This window comes from Argentina silus (genome assembly GCF_951799395.1).
Source record: "Argentina silus genome assembly, chromosome: 10".
In the NCBI taxonomy this organism is placed as follows: domain Eukaryota; kingdom Metazoa; phylum Chordata; class Actinopteri; order Argentiniformes; family Argentinidae; genus Argentina; species Argentina silus.
This window is the reverse complement of record NC_139664.1, coordinates 22,050,175-22,074,150: the sequence shown is the minus strand read 5'-3', so window position 1 is coordinate 22,074,150 and position 23,976 is coordinate 22,050,175. Positions and strand designations below refer to the sequence as shown.

At 43.6% G+C, this 23,976-nt stretch overlaps 1 protein-coding gene across 1 annotated transcript in view; it reads right to left on the bottom strand.

Moving 5' to 3' along the window:
- LOC310811359 (collagen alpha-6(VI) chain-like) overlaps positions 1-23,976 on the bottom strand; it is a gene marked incomplete at its 5' end in the record, with an annotated part of 39,837 nt that overhangs the window by 1,773 nt on the left and 14,088 nt on the right. Inside the window, 24 exons of the mRNA XM_083679479.1 lie at positions 2,900-2,996; positions 3,126-3,687; positions 3,937-3,952; positions 4,120-4,156; positions 4,253-4,288; positions 4,560-4,622; positions 4,922-4,984; positions 13,337-13,372; positions 13,592-13,642; positions 15,260-15,322; positions 16,053-16,115; positions 16,692-16,754; positions 17,017-17,079; positions 17,220-17,255; positions 17,434-17,487; positions 19,601-19,666; positions 20,647-20,709; positions 21,085-21,138; positions 21,369-21,413; positions 21,595-21,621; positions 21,728-21,799; positions 21,990-22,043; positions 22,474-22,566; positions 23,515-23,660. Of these exons, the coding sequence (XP_083535605.1) occupies positions 2,900-2,996; positions 3,126-3,687; positions 3,937-3,952; positions 4,120-4,156; positions 4,253-4,288; positions 4,560-4,622; positions 4,922-4,984; positions 13,337-13,372; positions 13,592-13,642; positions 15,260-15,322; positions 16,053-16,115; positions 16,692-16,754; positions 17,017-17,079; positions 17,220-17,255; positions 17,434-17,487; positions 19,601-19,666; positions 20,647-20,709; positions 21,085-21,138; positions 21,369-21,413; positions 21,595-21,621; positions 21,728-21,799; positions 21,990-22,043; positions 22,474-22,566; positions 23,515-23,660 (1,923 nt within the window). The remainder of the gene's footprint in view (positions 1-2,899; positions 2,997-3,125; positions 3,688-3,936; positions 3,953-4,119; positions 4,157-4,252; positions 4,289-4,559; positions 4,623-4,921; positions 4,985-13,336; positions 13,373-13,591; positions 13,643-15,259; positions 15,323-16,052; positions 16,116-16,691; positions 16,755-17,016; positions 17,080-17,219; positions 17,256-17,433; positions 17,488-19,600; positions 19,667-20,646; positions 20,710-21,084; positions 21,139-21,368; positions 21,414-21,594; positions 21,622-21,727; positions 21,800-21,989; positions 22,044-22,473; positions 22,567-23,514; positions 23,661-23,976) is intronic.

Below are 23,976 nucleotides of genomic sequence, written 5' to 3'. Positions count from 1 at the left end.
TGCCACACCTGGGGAGTTTGTCCCATTGTTCTCTGCAGATCCTCTCAAGCTCTGTCAGGTTGGATGGGGAGCGTCGCTGCACAGCTATTTGCAGATCTCTCCAGAGATGTTCGATCGGGTTCAAGTCCGGGCTCTGGCTGGGCCACTCAAGGACATTCAGAGACCTGTCCCGAAGCCACTCCTGCGTTGTCTTGGCTGTGTGCTTAGGGTTGTTGTCCTGTTGGAAGGTGAACCTTCGCCCCAGTCTGAGGTCCTGAGTGCTCCGGAACAGGTTTTCATCAAGGATCTCTCTGTACTTTGCTCCGTTCATCTTTGCCTTGATCCTGACTAGTGTAGTCTATGCTGCCACCACCATGCTTCACTGAGGGATGGTATTGGCCAAGTGATGAGCGGTGCCTGGTTTCCTCCAGACGTGATGCTTGGCATTCAGGCCAAAGAGTTCAATCTTGGTTTCATCAGACCAGAGAATCTTGTTTCTCATGGTTCGAGAGTCCTTTAGGTGCCGTTTGGCAAACTCAAAGCGGGCTGTCATGTGCTTTTTACTGAGGAGTGGCTTCCCTCTGGCCACTCTACCATTGGGTTCTTGGTCACCACCCTTCTCCCCCTATTGCTCAGTTTGGCCGGGCTGCCAGCTCTAGGAAGAGTCTTGGTGGTTCCAAACTTCTTCCATTTAAGAATGATGGAGGCTGCTGTGTTCTTGGGGACCTTCAATACTGCAGAATTTTTTTTTGTACCCTTTCCCAGATCTGTGCCGTGACACAATCCTGTCTCGTGGGTCTACAAACGATTCCTTCGACCTCATAGCCTGGTTTTTGCTCTGACATGCACTGTCAACCTTATATAGACAGGTGTGTGCCGTTCCAAATCATGTCCACTCAATCAATTGAATTTACCACAGGTGGACTCCAATCAAGTCGTAGAAACATCTTAAGGATAATCAATGGAAACAGGATGCACCTGAGCTCAATATCGAGTGTCATAGCAAAGGGTCTGAATACTTATGTAAATGTGATATTTCAATTTTTTATTTTTAATAAAATAACAAACATTTCTACAAATCTGTTTTGGCTTTGTCATTATGGGGTATTGTGTGTAGATTGATGAGGAAAATGTTTTATTTAATCCATTTTAGAATAAGGCTGTAACATAACAAAATGTGGATAAAGTGAACAGGTCTAAATACTTTCCCAATGCATAGGCTAACATTAGACAGATCACAGAACCATGATGAACATCTCTGCTGCAATAAGTTAGGTGATCAAAATATGATGAGGGTTCAGTAATTTATCTCTTTTCAAATGCCAGTGATGGGCAGCGAATTACAAAATAGTGGGCGAATGTGTGGGGGAAGGCGTGGGGGGAGCTGTGGAGTGGTGGAAGGTGAGCGAATTTGTCAGCAACTGTGGGCTGATGTCACAATCACCTTCTGCTGTCCTATATAAGTTGTTATCATTAAGCGTCACAATAGGCTCTCACAATAGGCTGCAAACATTCTATTTGTCAGCTGGGGTTGGAGGTGCCCTGCGTGAGTAATGGGACAGTGAAACTTTTTTCTTCTTTTGGCTCTACACTCCAAAAGTTTGCATTTGAAATAAAATAATTACTATGAGGTTAAAATGTGTGAACATATTGGTTTCACCATTCAGAAACTTTTTATGCATGGTCCCCCTATTTTAGGGTACCCAAAAGAAATGGGGCAATTGGCTGCTTCATCAGGTGTGTCCCATCACATCATTTGTGCAGTCATAAAAGAGCTGTCAAATGTCTAGTATTGATTCTAAGCTTTACGTTTGCCTTTGGAGTCTGCTATTAGTGTCTGTCAACATGAGGACCCAAGAGAAGGCAATAAAATATTGGAGAAAATCTATCAGAAACTTAAAGAAACAATACAGGCCTTTTTTTTCTCCATACTTTACTCTTGCCATCACTCTGGTCCATGTTCATCTTTGTCCCATCTGTCCACAAGATCTTTTCCAGAACTCTGCAGCCTCTTTTAGGTACTTTTTAGCAAACTGTGGCCATCCTGTTTTTGTGGCTAACTAGTGGTTTGCACCTTGCAGTGTAACCTCTGTAGTTCTGCTGGTGAAGTCTTCTATGGATGGTAGTCTCTGACACATTCATGCCTACCTCCCGAAGAATGTTCCTGATCTGTGGGACAGTTGTTTTGAGGTTTTTCTTAATCATGGTGAGCATTCTTCGATCCACTGTAGAAGTCTTCCTTGGCCTACCAGGCTGATTTCTGAGCTCACCAGTGCTTTCTTTCCTTTTAATGTTCCAACATTTTGATTTTGGTAGGTTTAAGGTATCTGCTAGATTTTTTTCAAATATTTCAGCCTCATAATGGCTTCCCTGACTTTTCCTGTCTCTTTGGTCCTCATGTTGACAGACACTAATAGCAGACTCCAAAGGCAAATGCAAAGTGTATAATACATTGAGAGCTCTCTTTTGACTGCAGAAATGATGTGACGGAATACACCTGATGAACAAGAAACACCTGTCCTATCACTTTTGGGTAGGGGGACTATGCATAAAAAGTGTTGTAAATTATGAAAGGTGAAACCAATATGTACACAGATTCCATCAAATAAAATCTGAGAATCTCTACTTTAACCTCATAGTAATTGTTTGATTTCAAATCCAAACTTTTGGAGTGGAGAGCCAAAATAAAATTACTCAAATACTGTAGTTGTGCCCCCTCAGAAATGTCATGCACATTTAAGACGGATCACTATGATCATATAATTCATGAAAATTGCTGACGGAAATCAAGTTACTAATAATTAAAAAGGAAATATGTAATAAATATATAACTCTGAATTTCGAGCAAACAAAATTGTCAATAGTATAATAGCACAAAAATGTGAGTTAAGTGTGCAGATCTCACACCATTTGTGCTTACCGTAGCAGATTACACATTGTTTGACTCTTCTCAGCTCAGCAGTCTGGTCCTGAGATCTATCCAACACAGTGAAGACGGAGCTGCCTGTGTCATCAGCCTGCGCCACAAGAAAATGCAATCTATTATTAATATTTGCCTTTCCTAACCAGTTCCAGTGGTATTTTATTTATTATTATATTTATATAATATATTATAATTATATTATTATATTCTTTGTCGTTCATACCTCAAAAGCCCGGCGAACTTCTGGGGCGTTCTTGAGGGCAATGACAGCAGGGACAATATTTAGGGCCTTAAACTCCATTGCTGCAGTTGCAATTACCGAGGAGTCCTGTGAGGGTCCGTTGGCGAGGAAGACCGCCACCTTCCTCATTGTCACTGCTTGCCGAACGCGTTTGAAGACGTTGCGCGCTACGTAGAGCATGGCTGCCCCAAGGTTACGTCGATTCGCTGTTCGCTCCAGGGTGATGTTCTGAACGGCCTCCATCAGCTGCTTTTTGTGGCGGTAGTCTTGGAAACGGATTGCATACTTAGTGTTGGCACTGTAGGCTACCACGGCGACCCGAGCTCCTGTTGGGCAGTTGCTCTCAGTGATGGAGATGTCGTCCAATAGGGAGAGGAGAGTGGAGCGCATCCTCTCAAACGCGGACGGAGTCACATCCTCTGACATGTCCAAGGCGATGACCACCTCTGTGGGGTAAGCCGGGCACCCAGACCGACCTAGAGAGAGAGAGAGAGAGAGGGGGCAGAGGCAGACAACAATACCTTTTTTCACTGTGGTCAGCTCACTTAGAGTAAGCATCTCACTTCATTACTTTCTCATTACAATTCATCAACGAATAGTACCTGTAACTTTACATATTCAGCTCCTTATTACTTAGCAAAAATCATACACAACCATAACAAACATTTATGAGAGCTGATATAGATTTAACTGCATAGAGTTACGTAGGTTACACCTGATTCTACGGTACAACAAGGACATACTGCCTGCTCTTACCATCCATGAGTAGAGGGGAAAGGGTTAATGGAGCAACATACCTTGGGAGCATGCTGTTTAGGGGAGAGAAACAACATAATTCATAGTTTAGATATAGTTTATCCATAGATTCAACTTTGCTTACAAAAACACATTCTTCTTCCGATTCTAACATTGGAAAGTTAGCGATTTGATACTGCTGTACAATTAGTTACACAAAATAGAAGAACTAAGAGCTTACCACAATTATCTCGGATATAGGTGACCAGCTGGCAAGTCTAGAGAGAAACAGAAGCCTTACCAAACAGGTCCTAAAAGTAAAAATGTGCAGCATAAAGTAAAGGATCCTGGAGAAAAGGGAGGGATATACATACAGACATATGTCGTACTCCCGGAGGACCTCTGGGACCCTGGGGAAAAATACAGAATTGGCATTATAATCCGCAACCACCCATCGCCACTTTCTATCCTATGAGCCCTCTTCATTGGTCCCTCTCACTTTCCCACGGTCTCATTAAAAAGTGAAAAACACAGAAGGACAGTGGAATTCCATAAAGATTAAGATCAGTAAACAGTAACACCCGTGGCTGTTATTACTCTTATCATCAACATGACCATCATGATCATCCTTATCATACAGCAACAGCAGCAAGAGCAGGATCATCATCATCATCTACTAACTGTGTGTCCCAGTGGTCCTGTAGTCCCTGGGTCCCCTGGTTCACCTGATCTGCCTGAGTTTCCCTGAATCAATCAAATGATTCAACAACAACATGATCAACAAACAGTAGCAGTAAATAACGAAATCATAAGTCAACTAAAGTTCTGCTCATCATGTCTGGGGTTTATCTGAATAACACTGTATTACATCTTATTAGAAAGAGCATACCAGTGCACATCTTAATGGTCATAAACAAGCTATGAAGTATAAGACCCCATTTGGGGAGTGGTGTAGTGCTATACTCAATAATGGGTATGTATGAGTTATCTACAGTATGCCTGTATGCAATATGCATACGTGTATGTGTGTGTGTGTGTCTCACCCCTCTGCCCCGGTTTCCTTTGGGGCCTGGACCACCTTTGTCTCCAACAGTCCCACTCTCACCCTGACCACCACAAAAACAGAAGAAAGAGAACAGGAAAACAAGCACAAAGGTTTATTCAAGTCATAAACTAAAGGGACAGTAAACAAAATCAAACCTCTGAATTTGCCTATTGCCAAGATGAGTCGATGATGTATCTTGTGCAGATGTGTCAGTCCCAAATTAATGGAAAAGATGCACTATATAACTTCCTGATTTAATTTAGTGCTTATCTTTTCTGTTCATTTGGGCTTATACTGCAGTCTGTCCGTGTATATGGATTATTTGTTTAATTATTTATTTTAAAATGATAAAACTGTACAATCAAAAACAAATGCCCAACCAGGGAGGAGAAGATTTTGGATCACTATTACAGCACCATCAGCAGAGCTTATCACGCAGTTCCCCGCTCTGGGACTATCTGACCACGCTCTTATTCATCTGATCCCGGCATACAGGCAGAAACTAAAACTTTCTAAACCTGCTGTGTGGACATCTAAGAATTGGAGCAGCAGAGAAGCAGTGGAGGAGCTGCGTGACTGCCTAGACACCACAGACTGGGACATTTTTAAGACTGCTTCCAACAGCCTGGACGAATACACAGAGTCTGTGATGTCATACATCAGCTTCTGTGAGGACAGATATATTCCAACACGCACCAGGGTGAGTTACAACAATGACAAGCCCTGGTTCACAGCAATTTATTAATACACAGGACAAGATGTTATAATCCCTTGTGCCATGATCCAAGGTAAAACAGATGTAGAAGGCCAAATCAAACCAACAAAGCGAGTGATATATCCACCATTCGATGCAACACCATAGCAAACATCAGGCTACGCCGTCATAGGTCTACGGAGTCATTCCTCAGGTGGTACCATTCACCGGTTACCTACTCTAGCCAACTGAGGTAAGCAGCATGTCATTGGGGTTATCAAGTGGGCACCTTCTGTCACCGGTGTTTCGTTAAGTTAGGCCCACGACACCTCGAGAAGGCTTAACTGTGTAGTCCAGCGTCCTGGAAACACCCCCCTCAACACCACTACCTCAATACTATCTTTAACTTAAACCCTACAACCAACCTATCAGCCTACCCACCCCATCAGTGTGTGTGTGTGATGCCCTATCTAGGGTAAATGTTTTCTGTAAGGTAAGGGAACGGTGTATGTGGGGGCCTAAATAGTGTGTGCATGTGTTTATGTTTATGTCTTTATATAAGTGTAGATGCAGGGATTCAAACCCTAATTTAGGGTAGAGGGAAGGGTTAGAGGTGGGGAAGCCCCCGGGTGGATACGGTCCCGGATTAGGGAAAGGAGGGGTGAGTGTGCCCTTTATTTATGTTGTGGGGGAATGTGTGTGTCCGTGCAACTTCATGGCTAGCCTACACTGGCTAGCAGTACTAACCCCCCCCACCACACTATGACACGATATCCTCTCATAAATATAGCCAAACAATGGCAGTACAAAACCCCTCACCACCACAATATGACACGATGCCTTCTCATTAATATAGCCAAACAATGCCAAGCTATGCTACCTCATGCTCTAGTCAAGTCGCTGTTGCATCTTACCTTTAACGGGAACCCCAGCTACTGATCTTCCGCCTCAGCCACAGCCACTGGCTAGCGCTCTCCGCTGCTACCGACATATTCTTTATCGCCAGTTTCAATTCTCGTCCGCGAATACCCAGCTCCGTTAGCAGTGCATAGGTTGTCTTGGCCACAAATCCTCGACAACCAATTTCCACTGGGCGAACAAAAGCGGTCCACCCACGCTGTGTCGCGTCTGCCGCTAATTCTGCATATTTAGCTTTCTTTCGTTCATAAGCCTCGTCAACCCGGTCTTCCCAAGGGACCGTGAGTTCGATAATATAAACTAGCTTCTGTGCTTCAGACCACAGCAGCATGTCTGGCCGCAAATTAGTGCTAGCAATTTCAGCCGGTACGATTAGCTGTTCAATTAAATCTACCTTTAACTTCCAATCTGCGCCAGTTCGCAACTGTCCCTGCGCGCAGCTGCGCCCTGGCCTCCTTACGCCAGTCTCTCCCTCTCTTATAAATGCAATGTCTTTCCGCTGGCCACTACTAGCTAGCGAGTTTACTTCTAGCCGTTTTCCCTCAACTGCAGCAGCTAAACATTTCAACACTTGATTGTGACGCCACGTGTATCGCCCTTGAGAAAGACTGATTCTACACCCAGTCATTATATGCCTAAGTGTGCATACGCTGGAACATAACGGGCAGGCAGCATCCTCACCCAACCATTGATTAAGATTTTGGGGAGATGGCAGTACGTCATAAGTAGCCCCTACGATAAATTTAATTCTGCTTGCCTCCATGCTCCACAAATCCTTCCACTTCAAGCTTCTCTTCACTACACTCTCCCAGTTTACCCACTGGCCTTGTTTTGCCTGTGCCACCGCCCTTGTACATCTTATCATCTCCTCCTGTCTGTGTATTTCTTCCACTACCAGTTTCCTCCTTTCTACTGCTGTTGCCTTACTCCACACAGGTTTTCCTGCACACAGCCCTAGACCTCCACGTCCATGCTGAACCTGCCCAATGATATCCCTATGGCTAAGGGCTGCCTGTGCCTGTTGCACTGCCTCTTTAGGCTTCCACTTCCTTCCAGTTTTAACTATGGGCGCTGCACTTCTAACAACTGGGTCCTTTGACTGGGTTAGAGTCATTTCCAGTCTAGCCTTGGCACATTTAAATTCCTCTGTCAGACTAGAAATCGGCAGCTCTAGCATGCCCTTTCCATACAGGGCCACACTGGTCAGACAGCGCGGGGCTCCAAGCCACTTTCTAATATTAGAGTTAATCAACCTTTCCATTTTTTCAACCTTCGATATGGGAACCTCGTAAACTGTCAGTGGCCACATCAGCCGAGGCAACAATCCAAACTGTAGGCACCACAACTTTAGCTTGCCTGGGAGCCCTGACTTATCTATACCTTTGATGCCTTGAATCATCTCCTGCCTCAACTCCTCACATTGACTCTTGTCATTGAGGCTTGCGTCATACCATCTTCCTAAGCTTTTAACCGGTTTCTCTAACACTGTTGGAACCACTTCCCCACCAATGAAAAACTTTTTATCAGCTATCTTCCCTTTGACAATGGAGATACTCCTAGACTTGCTTGGCTTCACTTTCATCCTAGCCCATTCTAGGTTGCTATTTAGTTTATCCAGTAGCCTCCTAGTACAAGGGGCTGTTGATGTCATAGTTGTCATGTCATCCATGTAAGCCCTGATTGGTGGGAGGCGCAGCCCTCCCTGCAACCTTTCCCCACCCACTACCCATTTCGAGGCTCTGATTATGACTTCCATTGCCATGGTAAAGGCCAAAGGGGAAATTGTACAGCCTGCCATAATGCCTATCTCTAGCTGTTGCCAAGCTGTAGTGTACTCTGCTGTAGTAAAACAGAGTTGAATGTCACAAAAGTAAGCTTTAACTAACCTCTTTATACTGTCTGGCACTTTAAAAAAGTCAAACGCCTCCCATAACAGACTATGCGGTACTGACCCAAAAGCATTCGCCAGATCCAAAAATACCACATGAAGGTCTTTCTTCTCATGTCTAGCTGTCTGAATTTGATTCCAAATCATGCTGGTGTGTTCCAAGCACCCGGAGAAGCCTGGAATTCCAGCCTTTTGCACCGTAGTGTCAATTAAGCTATTCTTTACTAAGTAACTAGACAACCTCTGTGCCACCACACTAAAGAAAACCTTCCCTTCCACATTAAGAAGGCTTATAGGCCTAAACTGACTAATGTCTACAGAGTCTCTTTCTTTGGGAATAAAAATTCCCCCTGCTCTACGCCATGCCCTAGGAATAACCTGTTTCTTCCAGACTACCTTCATCAATGTCCATAAGAACCTCAGCACATCTGGCGCACTCTTGTACAGCCTGTAAGGGACTCCATTGGGCCCTGGGGCTGAAGACGCCCTAGCCCGCCTTACTATCTCTTGTACCTCTTTCCACCTAGGTGGGCTATCGTCACACTGACTGGTTATCTCTCCAATAGGTGGAATGTCAGGGGGGAGGGGTAGCTGTCTAGACCTTTCTCTGTCTCTATGCACTTCCTCCAGATGTCCCTCAAGCTCCTGTTTTGGAGCCCTAAGGCTACCATTTTTCCCCTTACTAAATAACGATTTCACAAATCTAAATGGATCTTTGTAAAATGCTGTTCTAGCTCGCTCTCTCTTTTTCCTGTTTTTCCTAATGCTCTCTGCTCTTCTTAACACTGCCAGTCTCTCCTTCACATCTACCTGCAGCCTATTTAACCCTTCCTTCTCAGCCTCTGTAGCTTTCCTCCACTGTTTCCTGAGCTGTCTTCTCTCCCTGATAAGTCTATCCATTTCCTGTTGGCGCCTAGATTTAATTACCTCAGTACCTGTCTTCTTCTTTTTCTCGGACACGCCAAATCTTTCTGCTCCATAATCATAGATAATATCGCCCATTTTCTCCAGTTTACTCTCGGCAGTACCTTTCAACTTGTCTAAAATCCTACTCAAGTCACTGTTGATACCTTCCCATACCCTGTTTTCTGAAGCCCCTGGCCATTTAACTCTCGGCTTCTGGGCACTAATCTTTTCCCTTTTGGGCTGGCTGGTCTCTCTGTCTTCTTCAGTGCTAGGACCTACTTCAGGGGTGCTGATGTCCTGCGAACTGTGGTTTACTTCCTGCCGCTGGACTTCAACCGACTGACTTGACATACTTCTGAGGAAATAATTGTCAATGCGGGATCCCTGTGTTCCCTCTACCAAGCACTTCCTCCTCCCTTGATGGATTCTAAGACCCTTCAAAGTTGTTACCTTTTGCCAGCCGCATGAACAAGTTTGGAGCTTCTTCCCACCCATCTCTGATCTAGTGCCTTCCACAGCCATGTTTTCCCTACTCGTAGTCAGGTCCGTTCCAGAGTCAATAACCATGTTAGCCATAGATGAGTCATCTTCCGCCCCCGCTCTCGCAGACTCTAGGGGTGTTTTTCTCAAAGTCGTTTCTGTAGCTAGGTAGGGTGTAACCACTAGGTTTATACAACCTTGGTTACTGCAGCATTGAGTTGCTAACCCAATGCCGCCCCGGTGGGGTCTATTTCCTCCTGTCAGCTGTCTTTCCATTCTGTCACAAGGTCTTTCCCTAGTTGTCAGCTGCTCTATTCACAACAGTCACTAGCCTAAGCTAGCTTTAGCATTTATTAATACACAGGACAAGATGTTATAATCCCTTGTGCCATGATCCAAGGTAAAACAGATGTAGAAGGCCAAATCAAACCAACAAAGCGAGTGATATATCCACCATTCGATGCAACACCATAGCAAACATCAGGCTACGCCGTCATAGGTCTACGGAGTCATTCCTCAGGTGGTACCATTCACCGGTTACCTACTCTAGCCAACTGAGGTAAGCAGCATGTCATTGGGGTTATCAAGTGGGCACCTTCTGTCACCGGTGTTTCGTTAAGTTAGGCCCACGACACCTCGAGAAGGCTTAACTGTGTAGTCCAGCGTCCTGGAAACACCCCCCTCAACACCACTACCTCAATACTATCTTTAACTTAAACCCTACAACCAACCTATCAGCCTACCCACCCCATCAGTGTGTGTGTGTGATGCCCTATCTAGGGTAAATGTTTTCTGTAAGGTAAGGGAACGGTGTATGTGGGGGCCTAAATAGTGTGTGCATGTGTTTATGTTTATGTCTTTATGTAAGTGTAGATGCAGGGATTCAAACCCTAATTTAGGGTAGAGGGAAGGGTTAGAGGTGGGGAAGCCCCCGGGTGGATACGGTCCCGGATTAGGGAAAGGAGGGGTGAGTGTGCCCTTTATTTATGTTGTGGGGGAATGTTTGTGTCCGTGCAACTTCATGGCTAGCCTACACTGGCTAGCAGTACTAACCCCCCCCACCACACTATGACACGATATCCTCTCATAAATATAGCCAAACAATGGCAGTACAAAACCCCTCACCACCACAATATGACACGATGCCTTCTCATTAATATAGCCAAACAATGCCAAGCTATGCTACCTCATGCTCTAGTCAAGTCGCTGTTGCATCTTACCTTTAACGGGAACCCCAGCTACTGATCTTCCGCCTCAGCCACAGCCACTGGCTAGCGCTCTCCGCTGCTACCGACATATTCTTTATCGCCAGTTTCAATTCTCGTCCGCGAATACCCAGCTCCGTTAGCAGTGCATAGGTTGTCTTGGCCACAAATCCTCGACAACCAATTTCCAAGACTCAAACATCTTCGTTTGGAGAAGGCGAGGGCTTTCACGAGTGGAGACAAGGAAAGGTTTAGACTGGCTAAATACTCGTTTGGCAAGGAGATTAAGGAGGCCAGATGACAATACTCAAAGAAGCTAGAACAACAATTTGCAGCCAACGACTCCTCGTCAGTCTGGAAAGCCCTTCGAGTGATCACAGACTGCAAAAACAAATCCCCCACTCTATGGATGACCTCAGACTTGCAAACGACCTGAATGAGTTCTACTGTAGATTTGACAGACAATGGAGCAGTCCTGACTCTGACCCACACAACCAACCCCCCCCCCACAGCTATCACACCTCTTCTTCCCAGCCTGGACAGAGGCACTACCCCCCCCCCCCCCACACACACACAATGGACCCAGACAGCCCCCTCCCCCCCATCGCACCTCTCTCCATCCAGGAGAGAGACGTCAACAAACTGTTAAAGAAACAGAGCCCCCGCAAGGCAGCTGGACCAGACGCTGTCTCCCCCTCCACACTGAAGCACTGTGCAGACCAGCTGTCTCCAGTGTTTATGGACATCTTTAACACTTCACTGGTTGAATGCATGGTACCTGCCTGCTTCAAAACATCCACCATCATCCCCATTCCCAAAAAGCAGAAGATCACAGGCCTTAATGACTACAGACCAGTCGCCCTGACCTCTGTGGTAATGAAGACCTTTGAGCGCCTAGTGCTCACCCACCTCAAGGCCATCACCAACCCCCTCCTTGACCCACTGCAGTTTGCCTATAGCGCCAACAGGTCTGTATCATCCTGTAGCATCCTCCAGCATCTAGACTCCCCCGGCACCTACGCCAGGATCCTGTTTGTGGACTTCAGCTCTGCATTCAACATTATCGCCCCAGCTATCCCAGCTGAGTGTGCCTGAGCCCACCTGCAGGTGGATCACTGACTTCCTGACAGACAGGAAGCAGCAGGTATGGCTGGGCAAGCTTGTCTCAGAGCCCCGGGACCATCAGCACTGGAGCCCCACAAGGCTGTGTGCTCTCTCCTCTACTCTTATCCCTCTACACCAACAGCTGCACCTCTAGCCACTCTTCTGTCAAACTCCTGAAGTTCGCGGATGACACAACCCTCATTGGATTAATCTCCAATGGTGATGAGGCCGCCTACAGAGAGAAAGTTGACAGCCTGGCTTCCTGGTGCAGCCAGAACCACTTGGAGCTGAATGCCCTAAAACTGTAGAGATGGTAGTAGACTTCAGAAGAAGCCCAGCCCCAACCGCCCCCCTCATCATGTGTGACTCCAAAGTTAACACTGTGGAGTCATTCAGATTCCTGGGGACAATAATTTCAAACGACCTCAGGTGGGCGGAGAACATCACCTCCACCATCAAGAAGGCCTAGCAGAGGATGTTCTTCCTGCGGCAGCTGAAGAAATTCAACATGCCGCAGAAAGTGATGGTCGAGTTCTACACGGCCATCATTGAGTCCATCCTCAGCTCATCAATCACTGTCTGGTTTGCTGCCTCCACTGCCAAGGACAAAGGCAAACTGCAGCGGATCATTCGGTCAGCCGAGAAGGTCATTGGCTGCAACCTGCCATCTCTCCTGGACCTGTTCCACTCCAAGACCAGTAAGGGAGCAGGAAAGATCATCGCAGATCCTTCCCATCCTGGTCACAACCTCTTCCAGAGACTTCCATCCGGCAAAAGGTTCCGGTCAATCCAGACTAAAACCTTGCACCACCTGAACAGTTTTTTCCCCATGGCAGTGGGGCTCACAAACAAGCCCCCTGCCTCTGGGACTTCCCCCCCCACCCTGTCACACACATGATGCACTGACAGTGTAATTTATAATTATTTCAAATTATTCTAATTTATAGTGTACATGCCCCATAACCATTTCACAGCCTCTAGCCTCATTGCCACTTAGTCTCACACAGCCTACAAGATGTATTGTTCTGCTGCTCTTTTTTGTAAATTTGTAAATTTGTTATTGCTATTTTGTTAATATTTAGCTATTTTGTAAATTTCTTGTCACTTTTTGCTATTTGTTTTTTATGTCCATGCACCAACCTCACCAAGTCAATTTCCTGTTTGTGCAAATATACTTGGCCAATAAAAGAATTCTGATGCTAATAATCAATAACATACCGGTATTCCAGGGTAGCCAGGGAAACCCAGTTCTCCCTTTCAAGAAAACAATTCACAATAAATGACTTGCAATCAAAATGTCTCTGTATAACACCATGACAATCATTTGATTTGGATAAACATAATTTATACAAAGGTTTAAATCGTATATCAAGTAAGGTAGGATTCATCCATTTATAAGTCAGTCAGTAATTTTATCAGTCTTTGAATTATCTGCAGACAACCTTATCTATTTGAGTAGAGTTAGTTGCTCACCTTAATTCCCTTGGGTCCAGGATCTCCGTAGCCGTCTCTGCCATCAAGACCCTGCAATCAAGCAATCGTCTTTTATCACTTCACACACACGCATGCACACACACATACAGTTGTGGCCAGAAGTTTACATACACTTGTAAAGAACATGTATGTCTTTATTATGGGTCTTCTGAAAATGTGACAAAATCTGCTGGGTCAAAAATAAACATACAGCAATGCTAATATTTGGTTAAATGTCCCTTGGCCATTTTCACCTCAGTTAGACGCTTTTGGTTGCCATCCACAAGCTTCTGGCAAGAATCTGGCTGAATCTTTGACCACTCCTCTTGACAGAATCGGTGCAGTTCAACTAAATTCGTTGGCTTTCTGAAACTGACTTGTTTCTTCAGCACACTCCACATGTTGTCGATGGGGTTTAAGTCAGGACTTTGTGAAGGCCATTCTAAGACCTTAATTCTAACCTGATTTAGCCATTCCTTTACCACGTTTGATGTGTGTTTGGGGTCATTGTCCTATTGGAACACCCAACTACGTCCAAGACCCAACCTTCTGACTGATCATTTTAGGTTTTCCTGAAGGAGGTAATCCTCCTTCTTCATTATTCCATTTACTTTCTGTAAAGCACCAGTTCCACTGGCAGCAAAACAGGCCCAGAGCATAATACTACCACCACCATGCTTGACGGTAGGTATGGTGTTCTTGGGGTGAAAGGCCTCACCTTCTCTCCTCCAAACATATTTCTGGTCATTGTGGCTAAATAGCTAAATTTTTGTTTCATCTGACCACAGAACTTTCCTCCAGAAGACCTTTTCTTTGTCCATGTGATCAGCAGCAAACTTCAGTCGAGCCTTAAGGTGCCGCTTCTGGAGCAATGGCTTCCTTCTTGCACGGCAGCCTATCAGCCCATGGCGATGTAAAACATGCTTGACTGTGGACACTGACACCTGTGTTCCAGCAGCTTCTAATTCATGGCAGACCTGCTTTTTGGTGGTTCTTGGTTGACTCTTGACCATCCTGACCAATTTTCTCTCAGCCTGATCGTGGCAGTGACACAACTGTGCCATGCATTTTATACTTACAAACAATTGTTTGCACAGTTGATCTTGGGACCTGTAGCTGCTTTGAAATGGCTCTTAGTGAATTCCTGACTTGTTCAAGTCAATGATGCACTTTTTCAGACCCGTGCTGAGCTCCTTAGACTTTCCCATTGTCGTGTTTTTGGCTGAGTATATCAAACGTGCCCTATTTAAATGGGCTGAAATAAGTCACCAGCTGTAGTCAATCATAATCAGTCATAAGAAGTTAAGAGGCCATGCCACAAAGCAAATTTGATTGACACAACTTTCTACATCACCAAAATTGATAATTCAAGGTGCTGTATGTATATTTTTGACCCAGCAGATTTTGTCACATTTTCAGAAGACCCATAATAAATTCATAAAAGAACCAAACTTCATGAATGTTTTTTGTGACAAAGAAGTATGTGCTCCAATCAATCCATCACAGAAAAATAAGAGTTGTAGAAATGATTGGAAACTCAAGACTGCCATGACATACATGTTCTTTACAAGTGTATGTAAACTTCTGACCACATCTGTAAATACAGTGTTCCCTTACAAACTATCACTGAGTGCAAAAGGAATGTGTAAAAACACAGCTCTACTTTACCTGCATCCCTCTAGGCCCAAGTGGTCCACTGGCTCCTTTCACCCCCGGATCCCCAGGTTGACCCTGATAGAACGCAGTATGGTATTGTAAAATACTGAGTAATGACTATAAAACATTTAAAGCTATTTTTCATGTTGCTATCTGGAAATCTATTTCATAGTCTTTACTGTACGTTGTTGTAAGTTGCACTGCTACACCTTCTACAGTCTTGAATAAATGCAAAAGTAAATTAATAAATATGGCATTGTATTGTATCGTATTTTATCGTTTTCACGTCGGAAGTTTCAGAGTTTCCTATTTCCAAAGAGCTTCCAAGGAGGATATTGTATATATTACATGTTGTATTGTATAGTAGGCCTGTTGTATTGTATTGTATTGTATTGTATTGTATTGTATTGTATTATATTGTATTGTATTGTATTGTATAGTAGGCCTGTTGTGTTATATTGTATTGTAGGCTCCAATTTGCATGAGCAGTCGGCCATTATTATGGCAGTCGGCCACATATTTCTAATCGACACAATGAGACCAATCCAAGTGGAATTTCAAATACTGCATGATGTGCATGATGTGCAATGCATTTTTAGACTGGTTACTAAACCTCTGGTAGAATAATCACTGTTTTCACAAAAACATTGTTAAAGACAAGGTATGATAAAAATCATATTGTTAGGTATTTTTTGCTCTGCTCGGCACTATTTGCTCAAGCAAATTGGAGCCCTTCATGTGTGAACAAAGGACATGAGCAGCTGGGGAACAGTGTAAAGAGGACACAGTAGGTGGAGTCACACACCTTCTGTCCGTTGAGCCCATGAGTTCCAATGGATCCCTTGGGTCCCACTGTTCCAGGTTGGCCCTGGAACAGTCATTCATATGGCATAATTATACTTACAAATTAATCAAGGCCAAGAGTTTTTCGTGACCACATGATCTGCCCAGGTCACATAGTCAGGAACAACTCCCGGCCCTGCTAAAATCAACATTCTAATCAAGTCATTTCAATGGAGGTTAGACCCCTATGTTGTATTTAGATAATATCCATTCATAATACAATTTGCAACTGGAATAAACTGCTGTACAGCAACTCCTGTACAATCAAATGACAACATATTACATCACAAAGGCAGTATTCCAGGGCAACCGTGATGGGAAAAACATATATAATGGACTTATAATGGATGTAGAACCCACCACTTTAATTATGCTTTCACAGAAGAAGCCAGCGCAGCAAACAATAAGTACTCCATAACTGCTCCTGCTTGTTACCCAGTTGCTTGATAAAGAACACATTACACTACATTATTCTACTACTGTATACTGTACAATATAAGGCCTACGAGTGATGTCAAAGGTGGCAGATCAATTTGAAAGTGCTACTGTGACCAACTGCGATAGTTGGATGGGATAGAGGGTGAGTGGTACATGAACTCACCTGAGGTCCAGGTAGGCCCATCACACCCCTGGGTCCAGGCTGGCCTCTCACTCCTTGCCCCCCCTTTAGAAACACATGTTCATATGTTTTATAATGCTCTCAGACCCTGAGAGAGTCACCACACTCACAGCTCAGTTAAGTTACCTGGTGACGGTTGACAAACCATGGAACATATTTAAGACTTGACAGAAATGTGTGACTCAACGCATGTATTCATAACAGCCGAGAGGATGAATGGGAAAATGAAAAGTCAGCAAGCAGAGTGATGCTTTTTGACATCAAACAGTGTGTATTTCTGGAACAATATTCTGTCCTTGACAATTACCTGTGGTCCAGAAGGGCCAGGGTTCCCTGGAAGTCCTACAGTGCCTGGATCTCCACTAGATCCCTGGTGGCAAACACATGTACAGAACACACACACACACACACACACACACACACACACACACACACACACACACACACAAAGTGTCCAAAAGGGGGAAATCGATAATACATGAAGTAGCCGTCTCACTGATGTCACTGTACCTCGAGACCAGGTAGACCTCTTCTTCCTGGAGGACCCTACAGAAGCAGCAGTTGGAACGTTATCATCACTGTTTACAATTGACCAAAATATGGTATAATATTAATAATATAATAATAATATTAATGGTATAATCAGTGGTATCAAAAGAGAATGCAACAATAGCAGTTAGTTGCGATCCAAGCCTGTAAGATGATGAAATGAAAACTCTCTTACTCTGTGTCCATTGACTCCGCTCTCTGCCTGAAGTCCATCCGCTCCTGCCTCTCCCTGTGGGAATGGACGGAACGATGAGAGAGAAAGTGTGAGAGAAATTAAAAGTGTTTCATTCCAAAATGCTATATAGGCCTTTTTTGACAGGTTACATTTTGCATAACAAAATGGAAATAATCAAGATTGATTACAACTTCAAGAATATTATGACATTTGGGATTGAGTGAGTGGTGAAGCCTGATCTCCAGTCTAAGTAAGATAGTTTAATCATGTTTAAAGCCAGTGTGCTCTTGGTAGCTTGTGTATTTTTCACTTGGCATCACAGGTGAAAGGAGGAGGAGAGCCATCTTTAACAGCACAGAGGTGGCAGAGAAAGCCTCTAGGTGGCTCTGGATAAAGACAGCGGATCCGTGGATGAGCTGCCAGGGCACAAGCTGAGGCTTAATCAACCTCAGCTGGGTCACCTGAGGGAGGGTGTCTGATGTTTGAGAGACCCGAAACACCCAATGATCTCAGGATACATCACTGATGATGTGCCCTGGATTTGCATCAGAAGATGTATCATCACATCTCTGTATTCACACTGTAAGCCCCATTCAGTGATATCTGCATACCGGGTCACCAATGAATGAAACAAATACATTATCACATCAAAATAGCCCCTTTTTTCTGTCCTGTATGTAGGGGTATGCATCATTATTTTAATATTTCTAAACATTTTGCAGTTGCTTTATCAGTTGGAAGTAAATAAAAGACTAACAAATAGTTTCTTCCATTTCTCTAGCATTGTGACTGCTTTTGCCACTTATTGTTATGTTGTACTTGTGATGACTGTGATGTAGATAGATAGATAGATAGATAGTTTATTGATCCCCGAGGGGATATTAAGGTGTTCCAGCAGCTCACTTCACAAACAACAACAAAATAACGTGACAATAGAATAATTGAATAAAATAGACATCTGAAACATTATATACAGTAAGAACAGTCAGTATGATTTAACATCCCCCAGCCTGACTCTGATCACTCCGATTGAGCCAGCCGGAGGAGGAGTTGTACAGTCTTATTAGGCAGAAAAGATCTCCTATAGCGCTCCTTAGTGCAACATGGTTGTAGTAGTCTGTTGTGAAAGGAGCTTCTCTGCTCTGCCACAGTGTCATGTAGGGGATGGGAGGGATTGTCCATGATGGCCAGGAGTTTGGTCCTCATCCTCCTATTGGCCACCTACTCCATAGTGTCCAGGGTGACACCAAGGACAGAACTAGCCTTCCTAATAAGTTTGTTCAGCCTCTTGGTGTCACCTTCCTTGATGCTGCCCCCCCAGCATACCACCGTGTACAGCACTGCGCTGGCCACCACCGACTAGTAGAACATGTTCAGCAGAGTCCTGCACACGCCAAAGGATTTGAGCCTCCTCAAGAAATAAAGCCCTATAAATGTATAGTTGAGTTATTTACTCTAAAAAAAATACTTATTGTAGCGAACGGCGGGGCAGAGCAGCTTGCCTTAAGCGGGTATCGAACTCGCAACCTTCCGCTTACAAACCGGCCGCGCTAGCCACAACACCAAGAGAGTTAACTCACTTGGCGGAGCTGCTAACGGGCCTACACAGGGTCGTTACACTATCCCCTCCGTTCGGGAGAGCGTGCCATCACGCTTCACTATACAAGTCTCTCACGTGGACACGCCTCTCCGATGGCCTCACGGGCGCCATCCCACTTCTGACACCAATGTAGCGAACGGCGGGGCAGAGCAGCTTGCCTTAAGCGGGTATCGAACTCGCAACCTTCCGCTTACAAACCGGCCGCGCTAGCCACAACACCAAGAGAGTTAACTCACTTGGCGGAGCTGCTAACGGGCCTACACAGGGTCGTTACATTATTATAAGTCGCTCTGGATAAGAGTGTCTGCTAAATTATTAAAATGTAAAATGTAAAATTACAGCAAGTTCAATTACTAGACACTAGATGCAGGAAACAATAGAACATATGATGAGTATGAGCGGTCGTATCTTGATTAGGTGCATTATTGGTTAACAGGCAGGTTAACAAGGTCCACCTGACCACATATCTGGAATAAGCTTATACTCTATTCGCTGGAGGGTGTAAAGCAAACTGTTCTAAGATCAGCACATTCCAGTGACTGGACTGTAGCCAACCATGTTACATACCGGTAACCCTCGGTTTCCACTTTTGCCTTTCGGCCCCTGAACTGTGCTGTCCACTCCAGAGTCTCCCTAAAAGAACAACAGAAAGACAGCAGTTCAACTAAAGAAAACACCTTGCCATAAATTGCATTGTATTTCTAAATGTTTATGGATGAGACACTAAGGGTGTTCCTTTACTGAAACCTACCATAGTAAATTGGATAATTGTGACAATTATTAATGTAAACAACATTGTGATCAACCTCTGTTTTAAACACCTGACATCCACCTATCATAGTTTACTGATAACAACGTTGTGATATCAACCACTGTTTTACACACTTGACATCCACCTATCAGTTTACTGAGCTGCTTCAATGATAACACTAGGGGAAGCTCACGTGCAGCAGAATGAACAGTAAGCAAGCCATAAGGTTGTCATACTTAACTAACCTCTGCCTACCTCTTTCAAACCATGTAAGCTTGTGAAAACTAATCAAATATGATTGAAAACAAGATCATGTATTCAACAGACTTATGTAACAAGATCATGTAATCAATGTATTCATACAAGATAATGTATTTAACTCTCCAACAGTATCTCTGCATCAACTCTCCTTTTTCTACTGCAGTGAATCAGTGATGACAAAAGTATTTTTTCCTCACCCGAGAAATACATTGAGACAAGTGATATCAGATATATAATTCAACCAGCACATAGGAAAACATTCTTAGATCTTAAGGAATAATTTTGGTTAGGTGTGAGACCTAGATCAATATAATAATAATAATAATAATAATAATAATAATAATAATAATAATAATAATAATTGTATTGAACCTTTATTTAACCAGGTACAGTAAACCTTTTGCGAGGGCGAACTTGAACACCAAGGAAAAAATGAAATGTTACTTAAGGTACTGTAACTGACGGGATTCAGACCAAGGTACGCTGTGCCATAAGACCACCTTAGCCCACAAAGCTAATGCCTACGCATTCATTCCAGTTTTCTTTGCACAGTCAATGGAGCCTGTACATCAGTTTTAGATTACTTTTCTTTGTAACTTACAGGGTCACCTCTTAGTCCACGTTGTCCTTTCACTCCTTGCTCTCCCCTAATGCCCCTGTTGCCCTGCAAGAGAAACCCCGACAAGAAAGATTTAGATTAGAGGTAAAAACTAAAAAGGTGAAAGGCAATGATTCACATGCATGGTAGGCCATAAGAACATCAGAGATAAATATATTATCTTAGTGCTTACATGTAGAAATGAGGTTACAGTAAGTACTGTTGAATATAAGGGAATGAGGCATTGGGCAAAGCATCGGTAAATCATAAGAACATTTCAGGCATATTTAGATCAAATATGAAGACCATATAATAATCTAAAATATAAATTATTTTCTTATAGTTAGTTTTGCTGATGTGAAATATGAAATATCAGTCAAAAATATATCTAATATGAGAGCAGAAGGGAATAAGAGTATGAATGAAAGAAGATATCTTTACTGGGCCGCCTGGGTTTCCTCTGTCTCCTGCAGCTCCGGCCAATCCTGTAACACCCTGCAGACATGCAGTGAGGAAAAAGATCAATAATTCAAAACTAACTAATCAATCAATGAACAATCAATCAACCAATCATTCAATTAACCAATCTGTCTGCATGTACTTAACAAGCAATTACACAACAGATTTCGAAATGAGACGCAGATCCAATCATATGAGGGATTTTAATTTTTTATAGTAGGTGTCGATGTGGTCCAATCTCAGAGCGACAAAATGGCTGAGGTTACCTGTTCACCGTTCACCCCATCAAGCCCGTGGTCTCCATCGTCGCCCTTCAAAGGTCATGTGTACACTGATTTAGAACATGTTTACACAATGACAGCACAACACGTCCATACATACAACAAAGACCAAAACATTATTTTACATCTGAAGAGAATAACAAATGACCAGGTATACTTTCATACTGAACATTCACTCTGTTATTCAAATTCCAAAGCCACATTCACTTACCCTGTTCCCCCTGTAGCCTCTTGAACCCTGTAACACAAAAGCAGAGTAAGAGGTCCAGTGAGATTGAATTGTCTCAGATGAATGAAACTGTAACTGATTCTGTGATGAAAAAGCGGACAGGAGGGAGGCTCACCTTGAGGCCTCTTCTCCCAGCACAGCCCTGTAAACCCTGGGGTCCAGATGGACCTGGTGGCCCTCTCTCACCCTGGAATAAAGCACCAAGAGATATTGAGGGTCTTACAGGTCAAAGGTTCATCATCATCATCATCATCATCATCATTATCATCCGGGTCTCAGACATCTTAAAGCATAGTGTGGTGTGAATGGTGGATGAGGTTCAATCAATCAGTCACAAAACATGAGCCCCATCACATCCGATAAACACAAACACTTACGATTCCTCCCTCCTCTCCAGGGAAGCCGGGGAGACCCTTCTGTCCGGGGAGACCCTGTTTAGAGAGAGAGATAAAAAGCAGATGAGGGAACTGAAAAGGAACAGGGAGTTGTTTTTTTGTACCTTATATTTACATACCAGCCACTTATTCTTTACAATATCCACAGTCTTTATTTTGGAATGCAACTGTGTCATGTGTCATATGTCTGTTCTGTTACAGTCTCAACCAGCATTTATCAAAGAACATGGAACCTGCAGAATTTGAGGTACATTACCATTAACAGCATTGGGTGTATTAGACACAATCACACTTTGCTTACACATGATGTTGTCAAAAAGTCAATTAGTTTACTACTATAATTTACATTCATATGTAAAATACAATGTTTCTGTTTGTCTCCACATTTCATGTTTTCACAGACAGGAAAGGCACAGTCAGCACACTAACCCAATCCCCATGCTTTCTCTGCAATGGGGCCTCTCACCATTGACCCTAAAGGGCCCCGGAAGCCACGGATCCCCTCATTTCCAGAGCACTTACACATCACCCCACAACACTCCCTCTCAGCCACGGTGTCCTACAGAGAGAGAGAGAGAGGGGGAGGGGGTAAGACAGTGGGGGAAAGGACAAAGAGAAGGGTGGGACAGAGAGAAAGAGAGATCAAAATGACAGAAAGGGTGGGAAAGAGAGAACAAGGAGAGAAAAGGAGAATGAGGGAATACACTATGAAAATCATTTGTTGGCATTATGGTAGACACTTATCACAGGCGCCAATCTAAAAACAGTAGTTCATATTTCCACTCTGTTTTGCTTGTCTCATCTTGCTAAGTACACAACAGGCACATGACGAGTCCATCGCATGGCACCTGATATCCAATCTCCTACCACCCTTGAATTGTAGTTGTATAACTTTAAGCTAGACAAGCCTTGACAAGCCTTGACAAGAACAACGTTTCATAGAGGCTTGAGGGCTATCAGACTTGACACCCTGACATCATCAACATCCATAAAACTCCTTTTCTATTGGAACCATTTTTCCATCCCTAAGGCTGTGGATTAGTCCATTAGGAACTATGGTATTAACTAGAATGGTTCTATGTGCTCTTGGGCATTGTAAAAGGTGGACATGGAATGAACATGTATGAAAGTCAAGCAATGGGGGGAATGAATTCTCAGTATCACAGTATTCTTCCTTGGAGTGCACTGCATATGCATTTAATTTCATACAGTTTCCATTTGCAGGATTGGCATTCACGATTGCAACTTTTGTCAGTACAAATGCAAATTTGTGAATTATGATACAAAAATTATTTTGTGCAATGTGGATAGCCTACTTTCACAATCATGAAACCATTTGGACCATACAATTCTGGCTTGAGCCTACATTTGCAGTAAACAACAGCACCTAAATATTAGGAATCTGAATGACATCTGAAACAATAACAGTAACAGCATAGACAGGTAGGTGAGAGAGGACATCAGGAGGTTTGTACTATATGGTGGTGACAAAGGCATTAAAACATACTATTTGTTTCAGCATGGTACTGCCAACACTCTGCATGCCAATATTGAGAGGCTGCTTGTAGCCGAATCCTCGGCCAAACTCCACCATCTGAAGGTGGTTGGCGTTTTGGACCCCCTCCAAAGCTACTGTCAGCAGGGCATGGATACCTGTTGGACATTGCAACATATTTTCATTATCTCCTCTTTTCAAATTCCAATATTATACTGTATCTTTAATATACTTTTATTTTAAATTTGGTTAGATGTTATCACTATGCCTTCAACTCCTGAGAAAAGAAATGTAAGGTAAAGAAAATAGACAGTATGGTTGGGCAATACCCACATTTTCTTTTTCTCCAAATTCACTTAGAAAAGATCACGATATGCAGTAGTATGTTTCATTGATGGTGGAGATACATGCCAACGTGAGCAAAAATGACAGCTTCAGCGCATAGGCTTGTTTTGTATATACAGTTAGGTCCAT